At 39.9% G+C, this 21,288-nt stretch overlaps 2 protein-coding genes across 6 annotated transcripts in view; one reads left to right on the forward strand and one right to left on the reverse strand.

Annotated features, from left to right (window-relative positions):
* Positions 1 to 1,529: 1,529 nt before the first annotated feature.
* On the reverse strand, positions 1,530 to 17,639 carry cunh10orf90 (chromosome unknown C10orf90 homolog). Of its 2 annotated transcripts, XM_051418440.1 has the most exons (13): positions 17,578 to 17,639; positions 17,105 to 17,282; positions 16,459 to 16,976; positions 16,202 to 16,371; positions 14,964 to 15,030; positions 12,550 to 12,641; positions 9,639 to 10,980; positions 7,836 to 7,988; positions 7,390 to 7,520; positions 6,759 to 6,930; positions 5,624 to 5,687; positions 5,013 to 5,103; positions 1,530 to 3,445 (listed from the first exon to the last, which is right to left on the reverse strand). In XM_051418440.1, exons 3-13 carry the CDS (start codon positions 16,790 to 16,792, stop codon positions 3,407 to 3,409), a joined length of 2,655 nt encoding a protein of 884 aa, XP_051274400.1. In that variant the 5' UTR covers positions 16,793 to 16,976; positions 17,105 to 17,282; positions 17,578 to 17,639; the 3' UTR covers positions 1,530 to 3,406. The 2 variants fall into 2 exon arrangements, with proteins under 2 accessions (XP_051274400.1, XP_051274399.1); XM_051418439.1 differs by having other exon boundaries at positions 16,202 to 16,976.
* A 2,109-nt stretch (positions 17,640 to 19,748) lies between these two features.
* dock1 (dedicator of cytokinesis 1) overlaps positions 19,749 to 21,288 on the forward strand; it is a 176,579-nt gene continuing 175,039 nt past the window's right edge. For all 4 annotated transcript variants that reach the window (XM_051417283.1, XM_051417285.1, XM_051417282.1 and 1 more), the window contains exon 1: positions 19,749 to 19,961. In XM_051417283.1, the coding sequence (XP_051273243.1) occupies positions 19,919 to 19,961 (43 nt within the window). In that variant the 5' untranslated portion in view covers positions 19,749 to 19,918. The remainder of the gene's footprint in view (positions 19,962 to 21,288) is intronic.

Here is a 21,288-nt window from a genome sequence, read left to right on the forward strand (position 1 = left end):
GTGGGGACCATGTGCTTCAATGAGAGGCTCCGCGAGGTCCTAAAGCCACCTCTAGCGCCCATTATCAGTAACGGAGCAGCAGCAAGGTACCGGGAGCTCACACAGCACTTACGGTTGCAGCTTTCAAAATAAAGACCCAGATATAGAGTGTATGTAATGTAAAATAACTTGAATGAAATGCTGTTTTTAATGTTATCCTCCTCTCCTTTGACCTATCATAGGCTAAACAATGGGAAACCACCTGATTATGTTAAGATTGCTCATTAAAGTTCATGATGTTGACTTTGGAAATAGTAGTTTCTGTGTTTTTACTGTGTATTGAAGTTGATTGCTAAAGCTGAACCTCTTTGTATCATATCATTACAGCATGTTGTGATGATACACAATATGTTTTGGACCTTATTCCGTCAGAACTTGTGTCCCAAAAAAGTGGACAGTGAGCCTGGAAGTCCTAAGCTGAATATAACCCATATGACAGTGCTAACCTAGCGTTTTATTTTGAAGGCAAGCTGCTCAATTTCCGGTCGCTCTCTTGGTATCCCTCGCTCAACTTGACCCTACGGGCTTGATAGGCGCACACGTACTGTACCGTAGTAGCCCACACTGACTGTACATTTGAATGATATAGACTACACAGCCCTCACTCACAGATGTTATTATGGATACATGTTGTTATGTCAGGCAGAATTACAACATGCTGAAAGCAGCATTGTGTGAAGAACAAAAAAAATTCAGGCTTGCAAATCCAGTTGAATCTTATGGCTCCATGCATGGAAAAATTGGACAGCCTGCTCTCTGTGCACAGAAAACACACCAGAATTAATCAAATATATTCATGAGACCCACAACCAGCTCCAGATTCAACTTCTTATCAAGGCACTGTGATGCACTAAAATATTACTGCATGGACCTATATAATGTACATGGCCCATTCAAACACTAGACGTAAATCAGTTGTGCTCTTCAGTGTTTGCACTCATGGCCATCCACGCAGAAAACAGGCTGATCATGCTGGCTGGGTTCCTGAAAGCTTGTTCTCCAGCAGCTTGAGAAAATTAAAGTACAGCCTTTCAGGAACAGTCTGTCTCCCAGCATGGAGACTGGAGGTAAAGTCACAGCAGCACATCCAATTGCTGACTTACACCATTTGAAATATAGGAACTATAGTGTGCAGCCTAGTGTCATGAAGCTCAGAAACCTCCATTTCTAAAAACTTTTCCTTAAGGATCAAATATGGATGGAAATAAAAGAAATACTGAGGAGTATTTTTTGCATGCTGATTTTACTGGAACTCAACATTCGGCTATGGGATGTTACAAAGAGCTGATCTTTTGCTCTTTTTAAGAACCAAGGGGAGCTTGGAGGATGATGATAAGGTGCAGAGGGGACCAAGGAGTAAAATAGGACTTTCTGTCAGTGTGCTAGGACAGATAGTGCTCAATAATAAATCCCAGCTTCATGGAAGTTATTCCATCTAACCTCTCTTATTATGTCCATGCAGTTTGGTAAAAAACACAACTTCACACGAGTGACAAGAAACAACTTTTATAGTCACATTTTGAAGAAAATTAAACAAGCTATCTAAACACAACTCAAATATAAAATACATACAAAGTACATAAAGTCAATTATGTTTTATGTTACACTGAATAGTAAGACCATTGTAAAGTTCAATAGAGAAAACCACACACTTTATAACCCTCCTCAAGCAGCAGCTATGCTTCATAGTTGTCTTATTATACTTTCTAGATGAAATGATTCATTTTAGAAAGAAGAAAACAATTATGAACCACAAATGCTGTTATTAACAATCTACTCCCATCCAAATACACACACACGCATGTGCACTGACACGAAATAAGGTTTACAAAAACAGTCAGAAGCACTCGTCTGTCTTCTCCGAGACATCAGTGCAAATTTAGATGTATGAAACAGCTGGACTATGAAAGAACTCCAACTTAAAGGCTAATGAGTACAATAACAATTAGGAATGATGAAAAGAGCATCTGCTCTGTTGTCAATTATTCCAAAAATAAATATTCACACGTCTCACTTTTGATTTATGCCCAGCTCCATCATGTTGTGCATCAGCACTCTGAGCACATTCTCTTTGGATCAAAACACACAAATCTAAATCTGCAATGGCAGACCCCAGTCCATCATGAGACAAAGACAGAGACAAAAGCTCCATTCAAAATCGGCACTGTCCATTAACGAGGCATTTCCAGTGAGAAGAGGTCACATTCCTCCATCTTACAGCTAATAGCTGGCGCTGAATGATGGCAGAGCGCACTTCAGGCTTCTTTCTGCTTGTTGGTTGTATAATGAGGATGGTGGGTGAAGACTGTCCTGGATGGGACTGTGAGGCATAATGAATGATTCTGTCTTATATCACTGCTTCACATCACATGAGATCATGTGAAAGTGGCTGCGTGAGGACATCAGCACTTTATCGTGCAGGGAGAGGTTACTCTGCATCCCATTACATGAAGTAGTCTGGAAATAAAGGCAATTTGCAATCAAGAAACAAGATAACGCTGATACACTGCATACATCACTGGTTTAGATGTTACATCAAAAGGGTATCAGTCAGTGTGCTTACCAGGTGATATCTGATTACAACCAAAGCAGAACGTTGAGCCAGGATTTCATACAGTGCATCCATTTTGGCCATCTTCATTTGTAATGGCATACCACAAGCGCAGCTAGGACAGCTGAATCCCACACATAAGCATCTGTTTTTTCTCAAAAGAAAACTATATGGCAATCTTTCAAAACTCCAGAAGATCATTTAACAACAATGTTGTTCTGAAGATATTTCAAAAATCTTTTCAAGAAGGATTTTTCTGGCCAACTAAATCAAATATATTTAGTTTACTGCACAATAAAAAAACATTTTTGATGGACATATCTCCTTTCTGTATTTGTACAAAATTAACTTTTTATTATCATGTATATCTGTGTTAACGTTATATTCATGTAGTGTCATACAAAATGAGTAAGGACTTTTGTTGGGTTAGAAATTATAGTAGAGTCACAACAAGGGAAACAGTTTACTTTGTTTTTTATTGTGCTTTAGAATAGATTTTTTTTTATCCAGATGGGCAGAAGAGTCTTTGAAGGTTATGGAAAAACCTTCAAAACAGAGGTAAGTGATGTTAAAGGACCTTCTGGGTTTCTGAAAGATTGCCATGGATTTATTTTTCAGAAAAACAGATGTTAAGCTCTGAAACTCAAATGTAATGCTAATACACAAGAGAAAAAAAACAAGGGGTTGGTTATATCAGTACCTACACTGACATTTTAATTCATATTCAGCACTGTCAAAGAGCAAAGGTAACTGCATCAGTCTGTTATACAATGCTACAGGCTTTGCGTGTCATAATCTTCATCTGTTGTGCATCATTCAGCTGTTGCTCCTTTGAAGAATCTGATCCAACAGTCTCTGCAACAAGAAAACAAAATACTCAGATTACTAAAATGCCTATGACAGAATGAGGGCTATAGATCAACGCTCTAGTTCTCAGAAAAGCAAAACACATTCTCTCCCAGCTTCAGATGGGAATCAAACAGTCCTGTACAGAAACAGGAGTAAAGCCTGGTCCCTGCCGTCCTCTCACCCACACTGTTCAGGTTTCCAGCTCCTCTTTCAGGACCTGCTGGATCTCTGGCTTTGGCCCTCTTCGTCTGTGTTATCTGCCACAGCAGCAGTGTAGGTGGAGCAGCTGTGTGTGGGCACCCACACTGTCTGCAGCTCGGCTGAATGGTGGCACTGCACTGTAGCTCTCTCTGCCACTGAAGGGCCTTTTGTTTCACAAGGAACACAGGCCTCATACACTCAGCACAATGAGACTGTTCAGTTTCTCTCCATAATGAGAGAAAGGATGTGGGGTGCAGTGTGGAAGAGAGGGACTAAAATTGCTATAGCAGTTCAAAACCTGTTCTGTAAAGGGCGATAATTATTGACTGTGCGATTAAAAAAAAACAACTAATAATACGCCTCCATGTTGAAAATGCAGCCAAAGTGTAGTTTTGCAAAAGTTTGGCAACAGCGACATCTGGTGGAATAATAAAGTCATTGTTCTAAAAGCACAGACAAGCTCAAGAAATGCTTCAGCAGCTTAAATATTTAGTGAAATGTGACTATTTAATAATAAGCTAAACTTAAATTTTCTTCAAATTTACATCTATACTATTTCTTTGCAATCAGTACGGCAACACAAAATCAAAGATCACCTCTAAGACGAGTTACCGAAAGTAAAGAGTGCACTTAATAACATTAACAAATTGTAACATCAGAGCACTATTAAAGGGGGAAAATACCCTAATCACTGTTAATCAGAGAATAAACATATGCTGTGCATCCCATCCAACCACTTGTTTTGGTGTCTCTGAGGTTTTTGTATTAACATGCCTTAAGTTCAACCTCATTGGTCCCATTCAACACCAGTCGGTCCAGTTAGCCATAATGGAGTTGGCAGGCAATTTGAAACCATTATTTTCAACAGCTGCCCTGCTGTGAAGAGAGAAAAAGCTGCATCATTACTGCAGCCCTTTAGTGTTGGCCATTAGTGCAAAATGTTTCACCCTTTGCAAGGTTTAATTGAGCTTGTAGGAGAAAGGTGTGTTATTACTTGCTCAATTGCGTGTGAGTCATATTCACAATTAATGTTCTGTTCAGTGTCTCAGACAAGTAGCCTACTTGTTAACACTGTGGAGAGATGTTTTGAGGTTATTTGCTATATTTCATATTTTCAGGGATTTGGTGATTCAGTGCATCATTTTTGCATACATATTCATTTCTAACAACTTCAAGGAGATCAATTTAGGCAGGTCTGGTGCTTAAATAGTAAGATATGACCACTAGAAGAATCTGTCTCTTTGCAGTAATAGAAGATGGATCTTGTTCTATGTAACATATTAACCCCTACGATATACAGTTGTTTTCTCCCTTTTAATCATTGTTGATGGTTTAATGTATCTGTGTTTTGACAAAAACATATAGGGATTACCTTTTTGAAAAGTTCAACTCGCTGTCTGTTGGTCAAACACTCCTCTCTCTTCTTCTCTTCCTCTTTTTTCCTCTTCACTTCTGCAAGTGTACTGTAACAAAATTGGAATTTCACATGTATCTATTTATTACTATGATTTATTACCATTTGTCAACCAAGAACTGAGTCACATACAATTATAACAAAAAGTCTTTGTTATGGTTGAATGTAATCATTTCTGAATGTTGGGACACAGTCATTCACTTCCCATGTAACTTGCAACACTATAATCTGTAGTCAAGTCAAGTCAAGTCAGGTCAGGACTTGACTGTATTCCGTATAAATCCACAGTCTCACACCTCACTCTAATATTTCTTCCTAATCAATAGATGGATATTTCAGGAAGGAGAAATAAACAAGCAAAAATAAACAGGTGAGGCAAGGAAAAGAAAAAACACAATTAGAGCCAAGGTCTTGGCAGAGAAACAAGAAACGGCTTATTTTGTATAGAGATGTTACAGATACCAGCCTTGCCTTCACATGTGAAAGCAATACAAGAGATAAGGATGAATCTGCCTACAAAGTAGAAGCATCTGACAGTGCGCCACGGTAGAGATTGAGATGGAACTCACCGCTTAGTTCTGAGCTGCATCTCTCTTCCAGTAATGGCTGTATCTCTGGGTTTGAAAAGGTTATCTGGAAACACGAGCATGCATGCACACACACACACACACACACACACACACACACACACACACACACACACACACACACACACACACACACACACAGTTCTGAATGAGTTGAAACTCACTGGCAGTGAATCACTTTAGCTTTTCCTTGAGTTTGAAAAGACGTAAAGAACAGACAAGATTATTTATATTATTTAATGAAGTATAATTTTGTATCAAGAGCTGTTAATAAAGTTAATAAACACTGATTAAAACATCAGTGAAGTAATTGGATGTTTTAAAACTGAACTGGTCTAAATCTGTCACTTTTCAAGCTGTCATTGACCCACTGGTGTATGTTTCTGTTAGGGCCAGTAGAGGGCAGAAAGAACTATAAAATCTCTGTCACAAATCTTTAAATTCTTTATTGTTTACTGTGCAGCCTGGCACTCTGAATGGAAATATCTTCAGACAGAACACTGCATCGAGAGCTTAATGACATTTGAAGGACACAGAAATATTTCCAGTGAAATCCAGTGCTGCAATCATAAAGCCATTTGTTACGTATCTTACTCTAAGTGCCTTTTATTGTATTTAGGCATTGCCTAGCCTGGAGTGGCAGTTTTTTTCTTTACAGTTGGCCCAAAAATAGTTTAGATGATATATTAGGATGTAAATGTCCTTTTTATTACATTTCAGATACTGGCCTGTCACGCAATCCATAAAACACATCTTTATGATTGCCTTTGTATATCTTATTCATGCTATTTTATTTATCAATTAAGATTTTCTAGGTGATTTCTGCAAATTTATTCCTGTACTTAGTTGTACAGAGTCTTAATTTTCCTGTCATTGAGTAACAGTGGTAGATTTTGATGGATTTAACACCCCTTCAAGCAAAACATAAACATGAATATATTGTATAATTGAGCAACATGTATGAAACAACACATATTGGCTAAAAACTACACCCTTGCTCTTTGTTCTGTGCCTGTATGTGTGAGATTGGTCATGTGGCAAACAGCCACTGCAGCTGTAATGGGACAATGGGCAGTACAGTGGATGAGAGAGGTGAGGGCAGAAGTTGGCACAATACCATTCAGAGAGGTAGACCGGGCACTGTGGACTCCCCTCTGCCTGAGAGCAGCATTTGCCTGTGGGTCTACCAAATCTGCCAGCTCCCTCCTCTCATATGTCCTTCGCTCTAGCTCTCGCACTCTGCCACGGGAACGACTGATGAAGTCTGGTCTGGACCTCTGCAGTGCTTCCTGCCAAAACCAGAAACATATTGCTCTTCTTAACAAAACATTTAAGCCCAGCCCAGACTATAGCCCCGAGCCATCCCATGGAAAACACCAAAGCCAATGTAAATACATCATTCACTTTTGCTGACATTGTAGTGTATTTGAGTGGTTTCCTGCCTGGGGGTGGAAAAGTCCCAAAGGGGGTTAGGATAAACCTGATGGGTCAGATAATTAACAACATAGGAATTTAAAAACAAAAAATGTCTGCTAAAACAAAATGTTTATTTTTTCCAACGTTATGAAAAGTCACTGTTTGGTTATACTGGTTGCAACACACAAACATACTGCACGCTATAAATAGATACTGCATTGCTCTAAAGGGTCACACAAATCTTATTAATCTTAAGTAGCTTAATATTCTTATTTGGAGAATGAAATCCCCAAACTTTTGTATTATTAGCTTAAAAATACCTCTGAACTCACCTGTAGAGAAATAGTTTCAGGTGACCTTTTAGGATCAGGACTCAGTGGAACAAATGCAGCACGAGGCTGGTTGTGGTGCTGGACTGGGTTTTGAACTGGACGTGGCTTCATACATTTCCCCTCATCTGTCACTACCAAAGCAGAGAAAATCAAATTGTTTGTGTTTCATTTAGACCTGGCTTGGCTTCACTTGCCTGAGCAAAATGCACAAATGCCCAATAGCCCCCCGGGCCTGCCATGACATATTGCTTCTTGGTATGAATCAAACAGGCACAGTATGTAAGAGCCAAGGAATTTCACTGTAGGTGTATTGATTCAATCAAAGATGTAGCTCTGAAAAGAAAGTGTTGAGCTTGCAACATTTTCACTTAATTGTAAAAGAGATCAATGCTTTATAAGGGTAGAAATTATGATTACATATGAGGGGAAGAAAGAAGTAATAATACCGGTGTTTCCCTGAGGTGATTCAGAGGAGTCCTTCTCAGAATTGCCATTTGGTGTTTTCTTCTTACTAAGTTGTCTTTGGAGTTTGATATTTTCTATGATCGCAGCTGCATTGAGAGCCAGCACTTCCTCTGGAGACTGATGTGAGTGGGGATCTGAAACGCAAGAGGACTTTGATGTAACTGAAGAGTAAGTAAAACAGTGACAGGGATTGATATTCAGCTACGATTTGGCAGCTGTGCACCACAGGCAGATTTTAACCCAATTTCATGATGTCTTGCCATTTGGAGGTTGAGTGTATCAAACATTGAATTTAAATTATGTTGCCTCAGGCCTCTGTAATTAATTGATGACACTGTTAATGAATGTGATTAAAGAGTAATTAATAGTTTTACGCAGAGAAAAGACATAATGAATAAAGAAACACACACGTGCTCTGCAGAAAACTCCCTCCTCATATTACTAATTCACCTGAATATTCAGAATACCAGAAAACAATAGCTTGAGCTAACAATTTTTTTCCCCCATAATATAGGGGGCAATTTGAATCACACTTAAGTCACAAGAATGAGGACTTGCAGGCAATTTTCTTAAAAAAAAATTAAAATCCTGGAGAAATAAAAGATTAATAAGACAGCAACATTCAAGCCTTGCAAGCCTCCACATATTATATATTTGATTATGTATCTAAAGGATTGAAAGCACTTGCAACTAGATATGCAATTGACTTATGTAGACTTGTAATGTGACTTGGACAAGATGAGATAAGACTTGAAGTTAGATGAGAAAAACAACACTACTCTCTTTGTACATTAAATATGAAGCTATTGCCAGGAGATGGTTAGCTTTGCTTAGCATACAGACTGGAAGCTGAGAGAAACTCCCTTCAGAACCTCTAAAAGCTGATTGTCACTTTGGAAACTCCAGGCGGTTACTGCTCCGGGTCAATAAATAGTCCAACACATAACCCCCTGTAAAACCACAAATAGTCCTATTTTTATTTTGGGCTAAACAAATGAGATATAATGTGCTGTTAGCACAATAGCTGTTCCCCCCTGTTTCCTGTCTTTATGCTAAGCTAAGCTAACCATGGCTGTAACCTCATATTCAACGGACAGATGTGAAAGAGGTGTTGATCTTCTCATCTAACTCTCGGCAAGAAAAGTGCATTTTTCAAAATGTCAGACTCAACTCATTAACCTTAACCTCACTAACCTTAACCTAAGTCAAACCATAACCAAAAACCAAGTCTCAACCCATTCAAGTAAATAGATAACTTTGTGAGACTGGATGCAATAGCTGCACTACAGGATCTGAATGTCAAAACACATCCTAATACCTTATTTTCACCATGTTTAGCAGCTTGTGATTTCTCTTCCTCGCCTGTGCTGTCAGTGAAAAGGGGGACTAGAATAGATTATACATGCAAAGAGATGCGTGGGAAAATAAAATAAGGTGAAAATGAGAGTCTGTAGGTGCCAATGAGGCCTCTGCAACTAGTCAATGCCATTTGACATCGGTGCACATATCTGGCATGAGTGTCAATTGCACTCAAGGCAGCAGATAAAGGAATCATCTCAATACAATCTCATTATGCCTATCAATAAGACATCAAAGGTTAAAGACAATATCAAACTTCAGGCGGTAGAACGCTGAAGTGTGTGTAATAACTTCAAGCTAGAACACACAAATGGCACAAAGGAAATGTATATTTAGACAGTGCCATCCTTTGAAAATGGAGATCAGAGACAAGGGGAGGCTGTGTGCTGACAAGAAGACTGTCAGAGTGGGACAGAAGAACCTACCCGGGGCCTTGATGAGAGTTAGACAGGGGGACGCTCTCCTCTCTGCATTCTCTGGTGGCACTATTTCTTTCCCGCCTCCGTTTGGCTTAAGGGTGTCTGCCACTTGCTGACCTGCTTCTTTCACTGCTGTTCGAGGACTGATCAAACTACTGTCGGAGTTCACAGGGTTGATAATGGTCTCTTGTGGAAGCGCAAAGCTCCATTTCCTGGCAGCTGGTTGTGTCACATTCTCCTTGCTTGGTTCAGTGTGTCCAAACACATTGCCATAGCAGCTCAGTGGTCTGCACGGCCTGTCCGATCTCCGTCCAACAGCCCTCAGAGAAACCTCTGAGGGAGCGGGTGGTGTGATAGCAGGGGGGGTGCTCACAAAAAGACTCAGTGTGGACCTGTGTAGTGTTTCACCATTTTTTTCTGCATCTGAAGTGGATGTATTTGGTGCTACAGCAGAGTTTGGTCTCTTTGAGTCCAGATGGTGATACGAAGGTGCTGTATTGTGTTGTGAATGGTTTCCATGACTCCACATGCTGTTTTCTTTGTACACTCCATCTGTGTAGCTGTGTCTGTACTCTGGGTGCCTCATCCCAGATCCTACTTTGGCTGGATTGTAGCTCTCCCTGTGCTCTGTTACTTTGATGATGGTAGCCTTTCTTCTGTGGATGACTGTGTCCAAAGCATTGCTAGCTGTTGGGGTCCCCGCCCTTATTGTGCTGGGGCTGGACATCACCCTTTGCTCAGTCACTTTGACTATAGTGGCCTTCCTCTGCACTGTAACCTGCCTGGAGTTTGGGTCCATGGTCTGGTGGGATAGTGGTGGCGAAGGGGATTCACTTGACTGGGAAGAGTGGTTGCGGTTCTTGGCGCCAGGTAAACTGGCCGATCTGGTCACTTTCCTGGAGGAGATGGTGATGGAGGAGAAGCCGGCTTTGTTCTGAGGGATGATTGTAGTCACAGCAGAGCTTGTCTGTATGTGCGAGGGATGTGAGCTGTTGTTTGTTCTGCACAGTGGGGCTGTTGCCCTTATAGGCTGAACACTGGTTGTCCTATGCAAAGGAGTATATGACTTATATGTCTCTGTGCTGCTTGTCCCTTGCTGCAGAGTGTGTGGTTTGCAGGGATCAGCAGAAGTTGTTCGACGTAGACTATTCTTAAGGGGCTCTATGCTGGTTGTTTTCATCAGAAGGGACTTCCTGTTGGGGTCTGAGCTGGTCCCTGTGGGGAGATCGTTGGACTGACTGCCTCCAGGGAAAGCTGACCCCCTGTTGGTGTTCCAGCCTCTTCTCAGAGTTTGCCAGCCCACAGATCTGTCCCCTTCGTTAACTGGAAAGCTTTGTGTTTCTGGCACCTACATCGTGTGGATAAAAGAGATTCTTTGTGATAAATATTCTTAATTATGCATAGAAACCCCATCCCACCCTCCTGTTGTTGCTAATGTCTCTTGCTAAATGTTTTGTCATTAATCAACACAATACAAAACATGCTGTAAATTCGTCTTACCAATTTGAGCTCCTGTTTTCAAGAAGCAAATGCAGAAAATTGAGCATAACCTAATTTAATACGGTATAAGATATTGACAGTATGACATCTCTCTAATACTACATTTCAACAGCAGGTCAGCTGTCTTGTCTTTCTTCAGGGCTTTGCTGTTTGTTCTTTAGTCAGATGACTCTCCCCATGCTTGACACAGTGAATGCCCCAGTAGCAATGGAAGCAGCAGCAGGCAAAGCCAGCACACAGTGTGACTTATCCCTCACGGAATCACAATGAGACTCTATCCTCAATAGAAACTGAGAAGCAAAAAAGAAAAAAAAAAAATCTGGTCCTTGGGCTAGAGGATTCTGATGGTGTTTATAGAGCATGGAGAAAAGCTGATATGTCCCTGTTGCCTGCAGGTTTATGGTGCGACAAACCTCCCTGATCCTTCCTTTATCAATGTTGCATAAACCATGGCAGTAATCACTTGAAAATGAACAAAGTATGAGATTTTGACATTTGTACTTATGTTTGAGGAATTTCAACAAGCTCTGACCATGCTTTTACCCAACACATTGTAGCTGTCAACAAAATACTTAGAGTGGTAAATAGTCTGTTATCTCTTTTATATATTCTTACTTTAGCACACTGATATATTTTTCAAATTATAATCAAATTTATAATGACAGTAGTAATTAAGGTGGCAGGAATTTAGTCCATTTAAATTTTGTATCAGGCAAAAATTAGACTAGTTTGTCATCTGTACAAAATGTCTAATTTTGCATTGGCTAAATGCTGCTGCAGCAGAGAGCACACAGACACTGACATCTGTGCTGATAATGGTCCACAAAGCAAAGTTGATCACAAGTCATTTCTTTTTTTTTTTCAGTGACTGTTCTGCATTCAGACGAGGCATTGTTTGGAGAGGCTTTGACCTTATATGTTTTTCTCTGATTTGTTAAGCCACTCTTTCAAGTTCCATAGAAAAGCTTTTCTTGAAGTTTTTCATCTTTCATCCCTTGGACTGCTCTATCATAAATGTCTCATTTCCCTTTTAAAGGGATGGCTTGCAACATAACTGATACATTTCTGGTATATCTTCATGTACTGTAAATGAGACTCTCACGTCACATAAATGAGGGGTCAGAATGTGTTCAGGAGTCCAGGACTAAACTAAATTAAGTCAAAATGAAAAACTAGTTTGGTAGTTTAGACTATTTTCAACACAGTGTTTATAAATGAGGCCCAACACTGAAACACTAAATCTATCATGGTTAGAAAGTGGCATAAGTATCAAAAACACAGACATACTATGTGCTTAACAGACACAAACATAATATTCACAACATATATCATAATATTCTACCATTATAGTGTTATCTTCTGGTTTATCCTGAGCTCAGTATACAAAAACGATCATACTAGAGGTGTTATCAGTTACCTGTTTAGTAATGGGAGAGTCTTGATCAGGTGTCTGCCACGTCCTCACACCCAAAGCGCTCAGACTGGTGCGACTTCTCTCCACCTCTTCATCTATGTATCAAGGCAAAACAAATCCACTGACACATTCCCCACAAGACATGACACTTTCTCTCTCTCTCTTTCTCTTTTACACACACACACATACACACACACACACAGAAGTTAGGCATTCCCCTGACTGTATGTCAATGTTGACACTGTCAATAATTGACGTTGGCACAGCAAAGTGAATTTAGAACCACCCCGGAGCCACTTCTCTGCTTCCTCAGGAGACAGAGCAACTTGACTGGTCTGCCTCTCAGCCCTGACTGATACTCTGTTCCCCCCATGACTGCCTGCCTGGTTGCATTTACACCTGCTGCTGTTACCATGGTGACTGGCTCTCACTTTGGGATAACCCTTGAATGCTGTGTGGATAATCCGTGGTGTTTTTTCATTTTAAGGGAGAAAACAAGAGACAAGGTGAAAATTGCACCACTTTGCAAATGTGATTACAGCTGAAAAACAAAAAAAATCTGTCTTTAAAGGTACCATAAAGGACTCTACTCTTTCTGACACATTGTTCCACCTGCTGTCATCACTATATGTCTAATTTATTTCTCTATAAAGGGCCAGACGCCAACATATGGACCCCCTCAAAGAGCTTCTCTCATTACCTCCAGAGCTCAAATAACCTTTTTTCTGACTCAACAGCTGACCTTAATATCCCAGAGGAAAATAAAGAAGCAAGGCCATATGGTAAATACCCTCTGAAGTCCCCACCCGCCCAATTTATTCCTCATCCTCATGAGTTTTATCTAAATAGTAAGTGTGAGCAGGGTGAAAATTGGCGAGCTTGTCTAAACATGAAGGCCCTTGGAGCACAAGATCCAATTTTATTATCATTTGCTCATTAACATCAGGCCATTTTAAGTTTGTAAAATGTGACTTTTATGGAGGCAGAGAGCACTAAGTGTCTGCAATGAGACCTCAAGTCTGATTAAAAGTATTTCTGCAAGGGTTGCCAGCAACAACCAGAAAGAGAGGGAAAAGGGATAGAAAAGAGGTGGGATAATTTGCTAGCTGGAGTGTAACCGAGTCAATTCTTGTTGGAATAATTGTGGTTGGAATTTCTAATTTTCTTTCATTTAGTTTTCACAGTTGGAATTATGGATTTAAATGTACTGACAGCTGAGCAAAAGCAACTCGCATCAAAACAAGGCATATTTGGATGCAGTCCTGCATAAAGATTTTAGTTTCTTGTTGATCATCTTTCTTCAACTCATTTTTGGGATTTCAGCCATGGCCAATTTGTGTATGTGCACCTGCAATGTATTATTATTCAGAGTGAAATAACTAAAAATATGAATATTTATGGCCAATTTTATTGACTGGCAAGAGATTTATCATTTATTTATAATTTCTAAGATAAATCATCACCAGAAATAGTATGTGTCAAATGCACATAATGATGCTTATATAACATATGCTTCAACAATTATATTATAGGCCATATGGAAAATTATTATTAATAACAGTCTACCATGATTATACCTTTCAATATGTCAGTATAGCCTGTGCCTGTAGCTTTTAACCAACAGTGTATGATGTTAATAAGGTTTATGGTTCTTAAAACACCTTCCTATCAAAGTTCCTTGCTGCCATGGATGGATTGCTCTGATTTCGACAAGCAGCCTTAGCTTTGCCAGGATAATCTATGTACAAGGTTGGAAGATCAAACCTCAGATCAAACCCAGAGAACGTGGGGCTGCCATGTTCAAAGATTAACAGGGCTCCTTCTCCAATCAGCCTGCATCTCTCCTTATCCCTCTGCTTCCCTCATCTCTTTCCATCACCCTTTTAAAGCCTAATAGTGTCTATTTCCTTTACCTGCAATACTGCAGTACACCGTGGCATAACAGTCAGGACCAGTTGTACTTGAAATTGACTTTGCTTTTGGGGGTGTTGTGTTGTTGTAAAGTGATCATCCAGTCAGTGTGGAGTGTTCGAAAGAGGACAGGGGCAACACTGCTGCAAGGAGCTGATTAGAGGCAGGTAAACTGTGTGGCAAGCCAGCCCTGAAATAAGCTGTTGTTCTCCCTCTGGCTAACGTGGCCTCTGCAGTTACCCTGTGGCCATATTTGTTCTAGCACTGATCAGGCACTACAAATCAACTGAAATGGAACCTTTGTGTGTTTCAGGGAATTTTCTGTTGTGCAAGAGAGTTTGTCATGTTTTTAAATCTGGTTTCTTGTATTGCTTCAAGGTATAACATAATGAGCATACTAGCATAATTGGGCTTTTTTTAAAAAAAAATTTACTATGCTTAACTGTAAAAACTCTGTTGTTATACAAGTAATTGTAAACTGATAGAGCAAATTGTATGTTACATACCCTGGGTCCTGTTGGCTGTTGCTCGATTCTTTTGAAATGTTGGAGTGATGGGTTGTTTCAATTTCATCTGTAAACACAATTAGCAGACTTGATTTCACATTTAAAAAAGTACCTTTGCATCAGTATTGTCTGGCCTTAAAAAGTTTATTTTGTTTGGTAGAAAATTGATATATTTAAAATAATTCTTTTTGAGACAAACGCTTGTTCATTTTCTGAAAGTTAGATGAGAAGATTGATATCACATATCACTCTATGTTTGTATGAATCACCTCTAATGCTCACTAATTAACACGTAATCTGTTGTTTACATTTAAATGTAAAAAAGCTCTTGGCAAAGAAAGTGTGTATTTGCCCAAAATTTGTTTTTAATTACTCCTTTAGCCATAATATCTCAGAACTATAATTCTTAAATATCAGTTAAACCAACCTTTGATTTAAACTACTGTGGTGAAAATCCCCAAAATCTCAACACTGACTTCACATAATTATTTCTTTTCAGTGAAGAGTCACAAGGGAAGGGATGTGCTTTGTGCATCAGTTCAGTCAAATCTCTGGTACAGCACAGCAACTTATCGATTTTGAAGTCATATTATCAGTTCACTGGGTAACACTCCCATTGAATTTTCTCTGTACACTGACTTGTGTCCTCTCAGGGCATAAAGCTCTATATCTAGAGCTCCAAATGAGTCGTAAACCTTTCGAGAATGTGTGGAGTTCCTGCAGAGTAAGCTGTTTTCAAAGGATGCCGGAGCTCTGCCTTCTCCCTGGGTAACTGAGACTTGACTACAAATGGCTCTCTGTGGCACTGTGTGTGTTTTAGTCTTCCTTGCTTGGCACTACGCACCATCACCTCCATTACACAGCACTTTACCTTTAGACTTGCAGAGCTTACACTGTCTAACTAACATGTAAGAATCACAATCACACACCCTGAGAGGATGTCAGTGCCAAATCCAGGGTAAATCAGTCAAGCGTCTTTGCAACGGCCTATTTTAAAAGGCTGATACCCCAAAGAGCAGACACTACAGCTGTTCTACGAGGTTTCTCTGAGACAAGAATTCTCAGTGCTCCGAAATAACAGTAAGGAGGCCTACAACTACCAAAATAACCTGAGTTGCATACATTTAGTTGGTACAGTTGCAGAATTCCAGTTCTAGAGTATCTTCAATTAGCAAATGCTCTGTTAGAAAACTATGTGAATATACTTAAAGCTTTGTTGGGTGTTTTAAGTGTTTTACCTGGCCAGCAGAGTGGTCCAAACACTGGCTTTGTTTGCTAGCATCAGCCATCATCACTTTTCTTTGGATAGGCAGCCACCCAATTTTAACTGGGGCAAGATAACTGAGCTGAGCTTGCTCCTTCCCTGGGGCCTGCATGATATGAGCTCGCTCCCAGTTTCCTCTGCGGTCTGGAGGAGAAAAAAACCCAGTTTGGAGGGACTCCTGGCTGCCCAGCGAACTTTCACACAGGCTGGGACTACCACATGAAGATGAACCTCTGCTGAAGGAGGGAATCCCCAACTGTCTCCAGGCACGTCCGGTGGGCTCTTTGTCGAGAGCAGGCATGGATGTTGTTCGATCATTGAAAGCTGGAACCTGATCTTGAACTGGGGCTCTGAGAAGGTCGCTCTGCATCCTCTGCAGGTGCTCCAGCCAGCCGTCCAGCTGGCCCCCTTCAATGGCACTTTGGGGCCGAGGTGGACGTGGGGGGCGAGAAACACGGGGCAAAACCTCACCCTCTGCTATTGAACTTTCCCAATAGGACTCATCTCCTGATCTCCTCCAACCCGGAGCTCTTCGTAGGTGGGCAGCTGGCCTGCGGAGAGTCATCCCTCTGGAGCTCAGGTAACCACTCACAGCTCTAGGGTTTCAGCCTACAATAAAAGCCCTTTACAGTGGAGGTATTAATGAGAATCCCCTGGCTCAATTGGACTTCTTACCATGAGGCATGCCAGAAATGCACTGCAAGGAATTAGTAGCTACCAGAATGCTGGAGGTCATCTTTGTTACGGATCTGTTATGAGAAGGTATCAGAGTACAGTTCAGAATGACAAATAACTGCAAATCATTCTAGTTCATGACAGACTACAATGTTATGCTTTCATTACACCACTCTACAGATTCGCTGATACTACAACTTACCAGTTATTGACAAACTATCCTTTTTCACTTGCTTCCAAGTCTCCTCAGTCCTTAGTGCCTCGGAAGTAAACAGTCTCTGTCTTGATATAAACTAGGTGCTAGTGGGTACTGTCTCCAGTCAGGCATATAGCAATGTGAGGGATGCTTTGGTGAACAAAAGAGTTACTGAGCACAAGGGCTGAATATCCAATACAGAGAGGGAGATGGCAAGAGACAGAAGGGGTGGGCGGGATTAAAGAAAAAACAAACACTTGTTGGTGCAATTCATGACGTAACAAGATCTCCATTTAGACTAAGAACATAATTAACATTCAGCATTTTAATTATGAAACAGTCTAATTTTGGGTTTATGTAAGTCAGACGCACACAATGTTTAAAAAAACTAATCAAACTTCCTGACATTCAGGCGTCCTTACAAATGATAAAGCGTCACTAATGAGCAGATTATCCATGTTATTCCATGAGTCACTTACTGCTTCAGAAATCCTCTTTGTTGAATTCCCCCTGTTTCTGCTCTTCCCTGTGATCTCGTGGTTGGTGGCTGATGATGAGGCATTGCTATCCTCGAGCCTCTATTCAAGCCATGTGACTTTAGCAAGACTGCCTTAAAAATGGGCCAGTGTCCTCTTGGATAAGTAACTGTGACCCACATGATGTCCCATAATGCATGAGTGAAGGGTATTTACAAGACAGAAAAACTTGAATCTAGCTGGAGGCAAGATTCCGCTTTAGATTGTATTTTGACGCAGTTAAACACAGATCAGCAAAGATACAACTTCTTCCAGAAAAAAAAAAGAATTAGCAGTTGCTTTGATGTTTAATGAATTTCAGTGTTCCTCAGTGGATTAACAGTGTGTTACAAAGCAACTTCAGTCCCACTGGGTGAAATAACATTTTTGAAATGTCTTTGAAAGACAGCAATAAGACAGAGATATCTTAAATAATATTTAAGATATCTCTGTCTTATCAAAAAATTAGCAGACTTGATTCCTGCTTATAGACACCTTATCAAACCGAGGAGCAACATGCAGAAGGAATATGCAATGCTTTAAAGGAATTTGCTTTTTGTCTGCTCTGCCTGGGAGATAGCATTAAACTAAAAACTAAATGGTGTAAGAACAGATTTAAAAAAAGGAGCATCTTGTGTATGAGAAAAAGTTTGAATGCTGTAGTGCCCTCTGCTGGTAAATTTCTAACATGACAAGTGGAAGCAGAGACAGCAAAGGAGGGCATGGGGTCATAGGTTTGAGAGACATCCCGAAAACATGGGAAGCAACCACAGGATGCGATATTTGTGCAGACAAGATGAATAAAGATGAGTTGATTCAAATGCGTGCACCAGGTGCATCATTCTGATGTCTTTTATTTAGCCCCTGCAGCTCTGAGGAACAACTCTTATTAGTTCAACACATCACTGCTCAGAATAACAGCCTCACTTAGGCTCCTAGGAGCCTATATATCGCCCTCATTAAGCACAAAAAAGAAAGAACATTGAGATAGAACACATGAATTCTAATTCTGTGGTTGAGCCAATTTAGGGATACAACTTCTGCGTATGTGAGTTTTACCAGAGTAACACCATAAAGAAATGTCACTGTAAGTTTAATGACAATTCTAAATAAGTTGAAACAGCATGAGTGCAATTAGTGTGGTCTTTACTAATTATTTATTTATTTCAAGTTAAGTGAAGCAGAAGAATTTTAATTTCTAACAACTGCTTCATTGTCCCTAACAGCCTGTATAGAAAATAAAAAGTAATTTTATCCTAACTGTACTTCATCCATCTTATTTTTAATCATATGCAGACTTATCCATATCTCTGTGTGTATTTACCATTGCTATTAGTAGTATTAGTATTGCTTACTTTGGTTATCATTATATATATATATTAATCCCATACTCCATTGAGTTCTTTTTTATATCTGTGTATTGTTTGTCTTGTGCATTATGTAGGCCTATCCTTGTGCATGTTATTATGGCAGAGTAAAACCAAACCAAGGCATTTAGTGTTGCTATTCATTTTCAGAATCAGAATCAGCTTTAGTGGCCAAGTGTGGACACAAACAAGGAATCTGACTCTGTTACTCTCTATGTACTTACACAGAGAACCATTTACAGGAAGGTAGAGATAAACCTACAGCTAAAAACAAGCTCAACAAAGCTGAACAAAGACAGGTAAAGGCAAACAAAGAAGTAGTAGACATAAAAGCAACAATGACCAACAAATGCAAACATTGCAAAGGCAATGGCTTAAAGTACTAGATTACTTTATATAGGCAGTTTATGTATACACATTCATAGGCTATATGCAGCATATATGGATTCATTTTATTTATCTTCACAGTACCCTAACATTTTTAATTCAGCTTACTATAAAAGTGATTTATGTGAAGAAAATAACTATAAAAGGTTTGTTTTCATGTATTGGATGTGGCGAGGGTCATATAGTTCACCCATCGTTTTATTTATCACCAGTTGGACTCACAGGCCTATTTCTAATAATATGCTGCTACAGATGAATGTAGAGTCAACACATCATCAATCAAAGTTTTCAATCATACAAGGCTACAAGTATCCGCCTCTAGGATTAAACTGCAGTGGAAGTTTAGCAGGACGCCTACAGGGTGAAAAAGTTTGTGATCCCTTCCTCCCCCTTGCGGAGCGTCCTGTCACTGGTGGAAAATGGCTGCTCGGAGTAGCTCCCCAAAGCTCAGAGAAAACTGAAAAAAAAAGTCCACATTAACATCAAGGGGTCTCATCTGGACCTTTTCACACGGGCTTAGACGACCACTCGGGGAAGGCTCGACACTGAGAATGTCTCGCTGGGTGCCCACCAAAAAGGAGAAGTATGGTGTTGGTACGTAAGAAAACTTGCATGCTCCATCGTTAGCTCGTCCTAGCTCTCTCTCTCTCTCTCTCTCTCTCTCTGCTCTCAGATTGCACAAGTTTTTTTTGGGAAGGATTGTGATTAGAAAAGGCGACCCGGCTGTATTGTTTCTCACACGGCCGTGCGCGAGATTGTTGGGAGTCGCATTTGCCTAAACGGCGGGAATGCAAATGTTATATGTCGGTGATTTGTCAGCTAGTTTTGCATGAAACGCTAAACAAGGAATGTGTGTCTATTGTGAGGAAGAGGAAGAGGACTGTGTGTGTGTGTGTGTGTGGATTGGGAATTGTTGAGAGGCGCGCCTAGTTATAGCGCTGTTTCCTGTGTTATGGGGCCTCCGCTACAAACTAACTAGCTGTGTATCTGGCCACTTGTAACTGTTTAGTTTTTGTTGGTTGTTTGTGTTAACTGCTTCATCTTCTGCACGGGGGGGGTTGGGAAGCTTTTTTTTTTGTTAGTGTTTGTCATTTATTATCACTTCCTCAAAAAACCCGGCGTCACACTGTCCCGTTCAGCTTCCACTCTCTCTATTTCAGGGGATTATTTAACAAGAAAAAAAGTAGGTGAAGTTACAAGGAAGGGGTTCAATTAGAAAAATACCAAAAGGCCAACATATAGCCTACTCTGTGCGCCACTGTATAGCTGACATGAATATTAATTATATTTTATTTATTATTTTAATGCATGTTTTAATCGCTTTAAAAGTTTGTACAATACAGTTATAGCGTGGGTATGTTTTTATACTCTAACTAGGCACTTTTCTTCAGGTGCTGAATTAATTTTAAAGGACTTTTAACAATGACATTAAACAACAGGGTTTAATTTATGCATTTATTCTGTCTGTTAGTGCTGCTGGCATTAGATGTCATTTTTAAAAATACATTTTTAATAACTGGGTTGACAGCCAAAAAATACACGTTTGTTTTTAAAATTATTTCTCTTAGCAGTATAATTGGACTAATAGATGGATTGTGTATTTTAAAAAAAAAAAAAAACTGGAAACAACCTCATAAACCACCTTGGTGCAGGCAAGATAGCCAGAAACCTTTTTTTAAAGCATGGTTCATTGGAGGTATTGGGGAAGAGCTTGTTTAATTTTGAAGCACTCATAATGGGTAGTGTGAAATATGAGAGCAACACAATCATGGTTAAACACACTCACTGTGTTCATACATGAATGCCTGAAATAATAGTGTAATGGAACTAATCCTGATTTTCCTGGGGATCCCTCGCTAGTCCTATTCAGTCTGCAGTGTAGCAAAGTTACATGTGTTTTTGTGACAACAGAGGGTTATTT

Source organism: Dicentrarchus labrax, unplaced genomic scaffold (genome assembly GCF_905237075.1).
Source record: "Dicentrarchus labrax unplaced genomic scaffold, dlabrax2021, whole genome shotgun sequence".
NCBI lineage: Eukaryota > Metazoa > Chordata > Actinopteri > Moronidae > Dicentrarchus > Dicentrarchus labrax.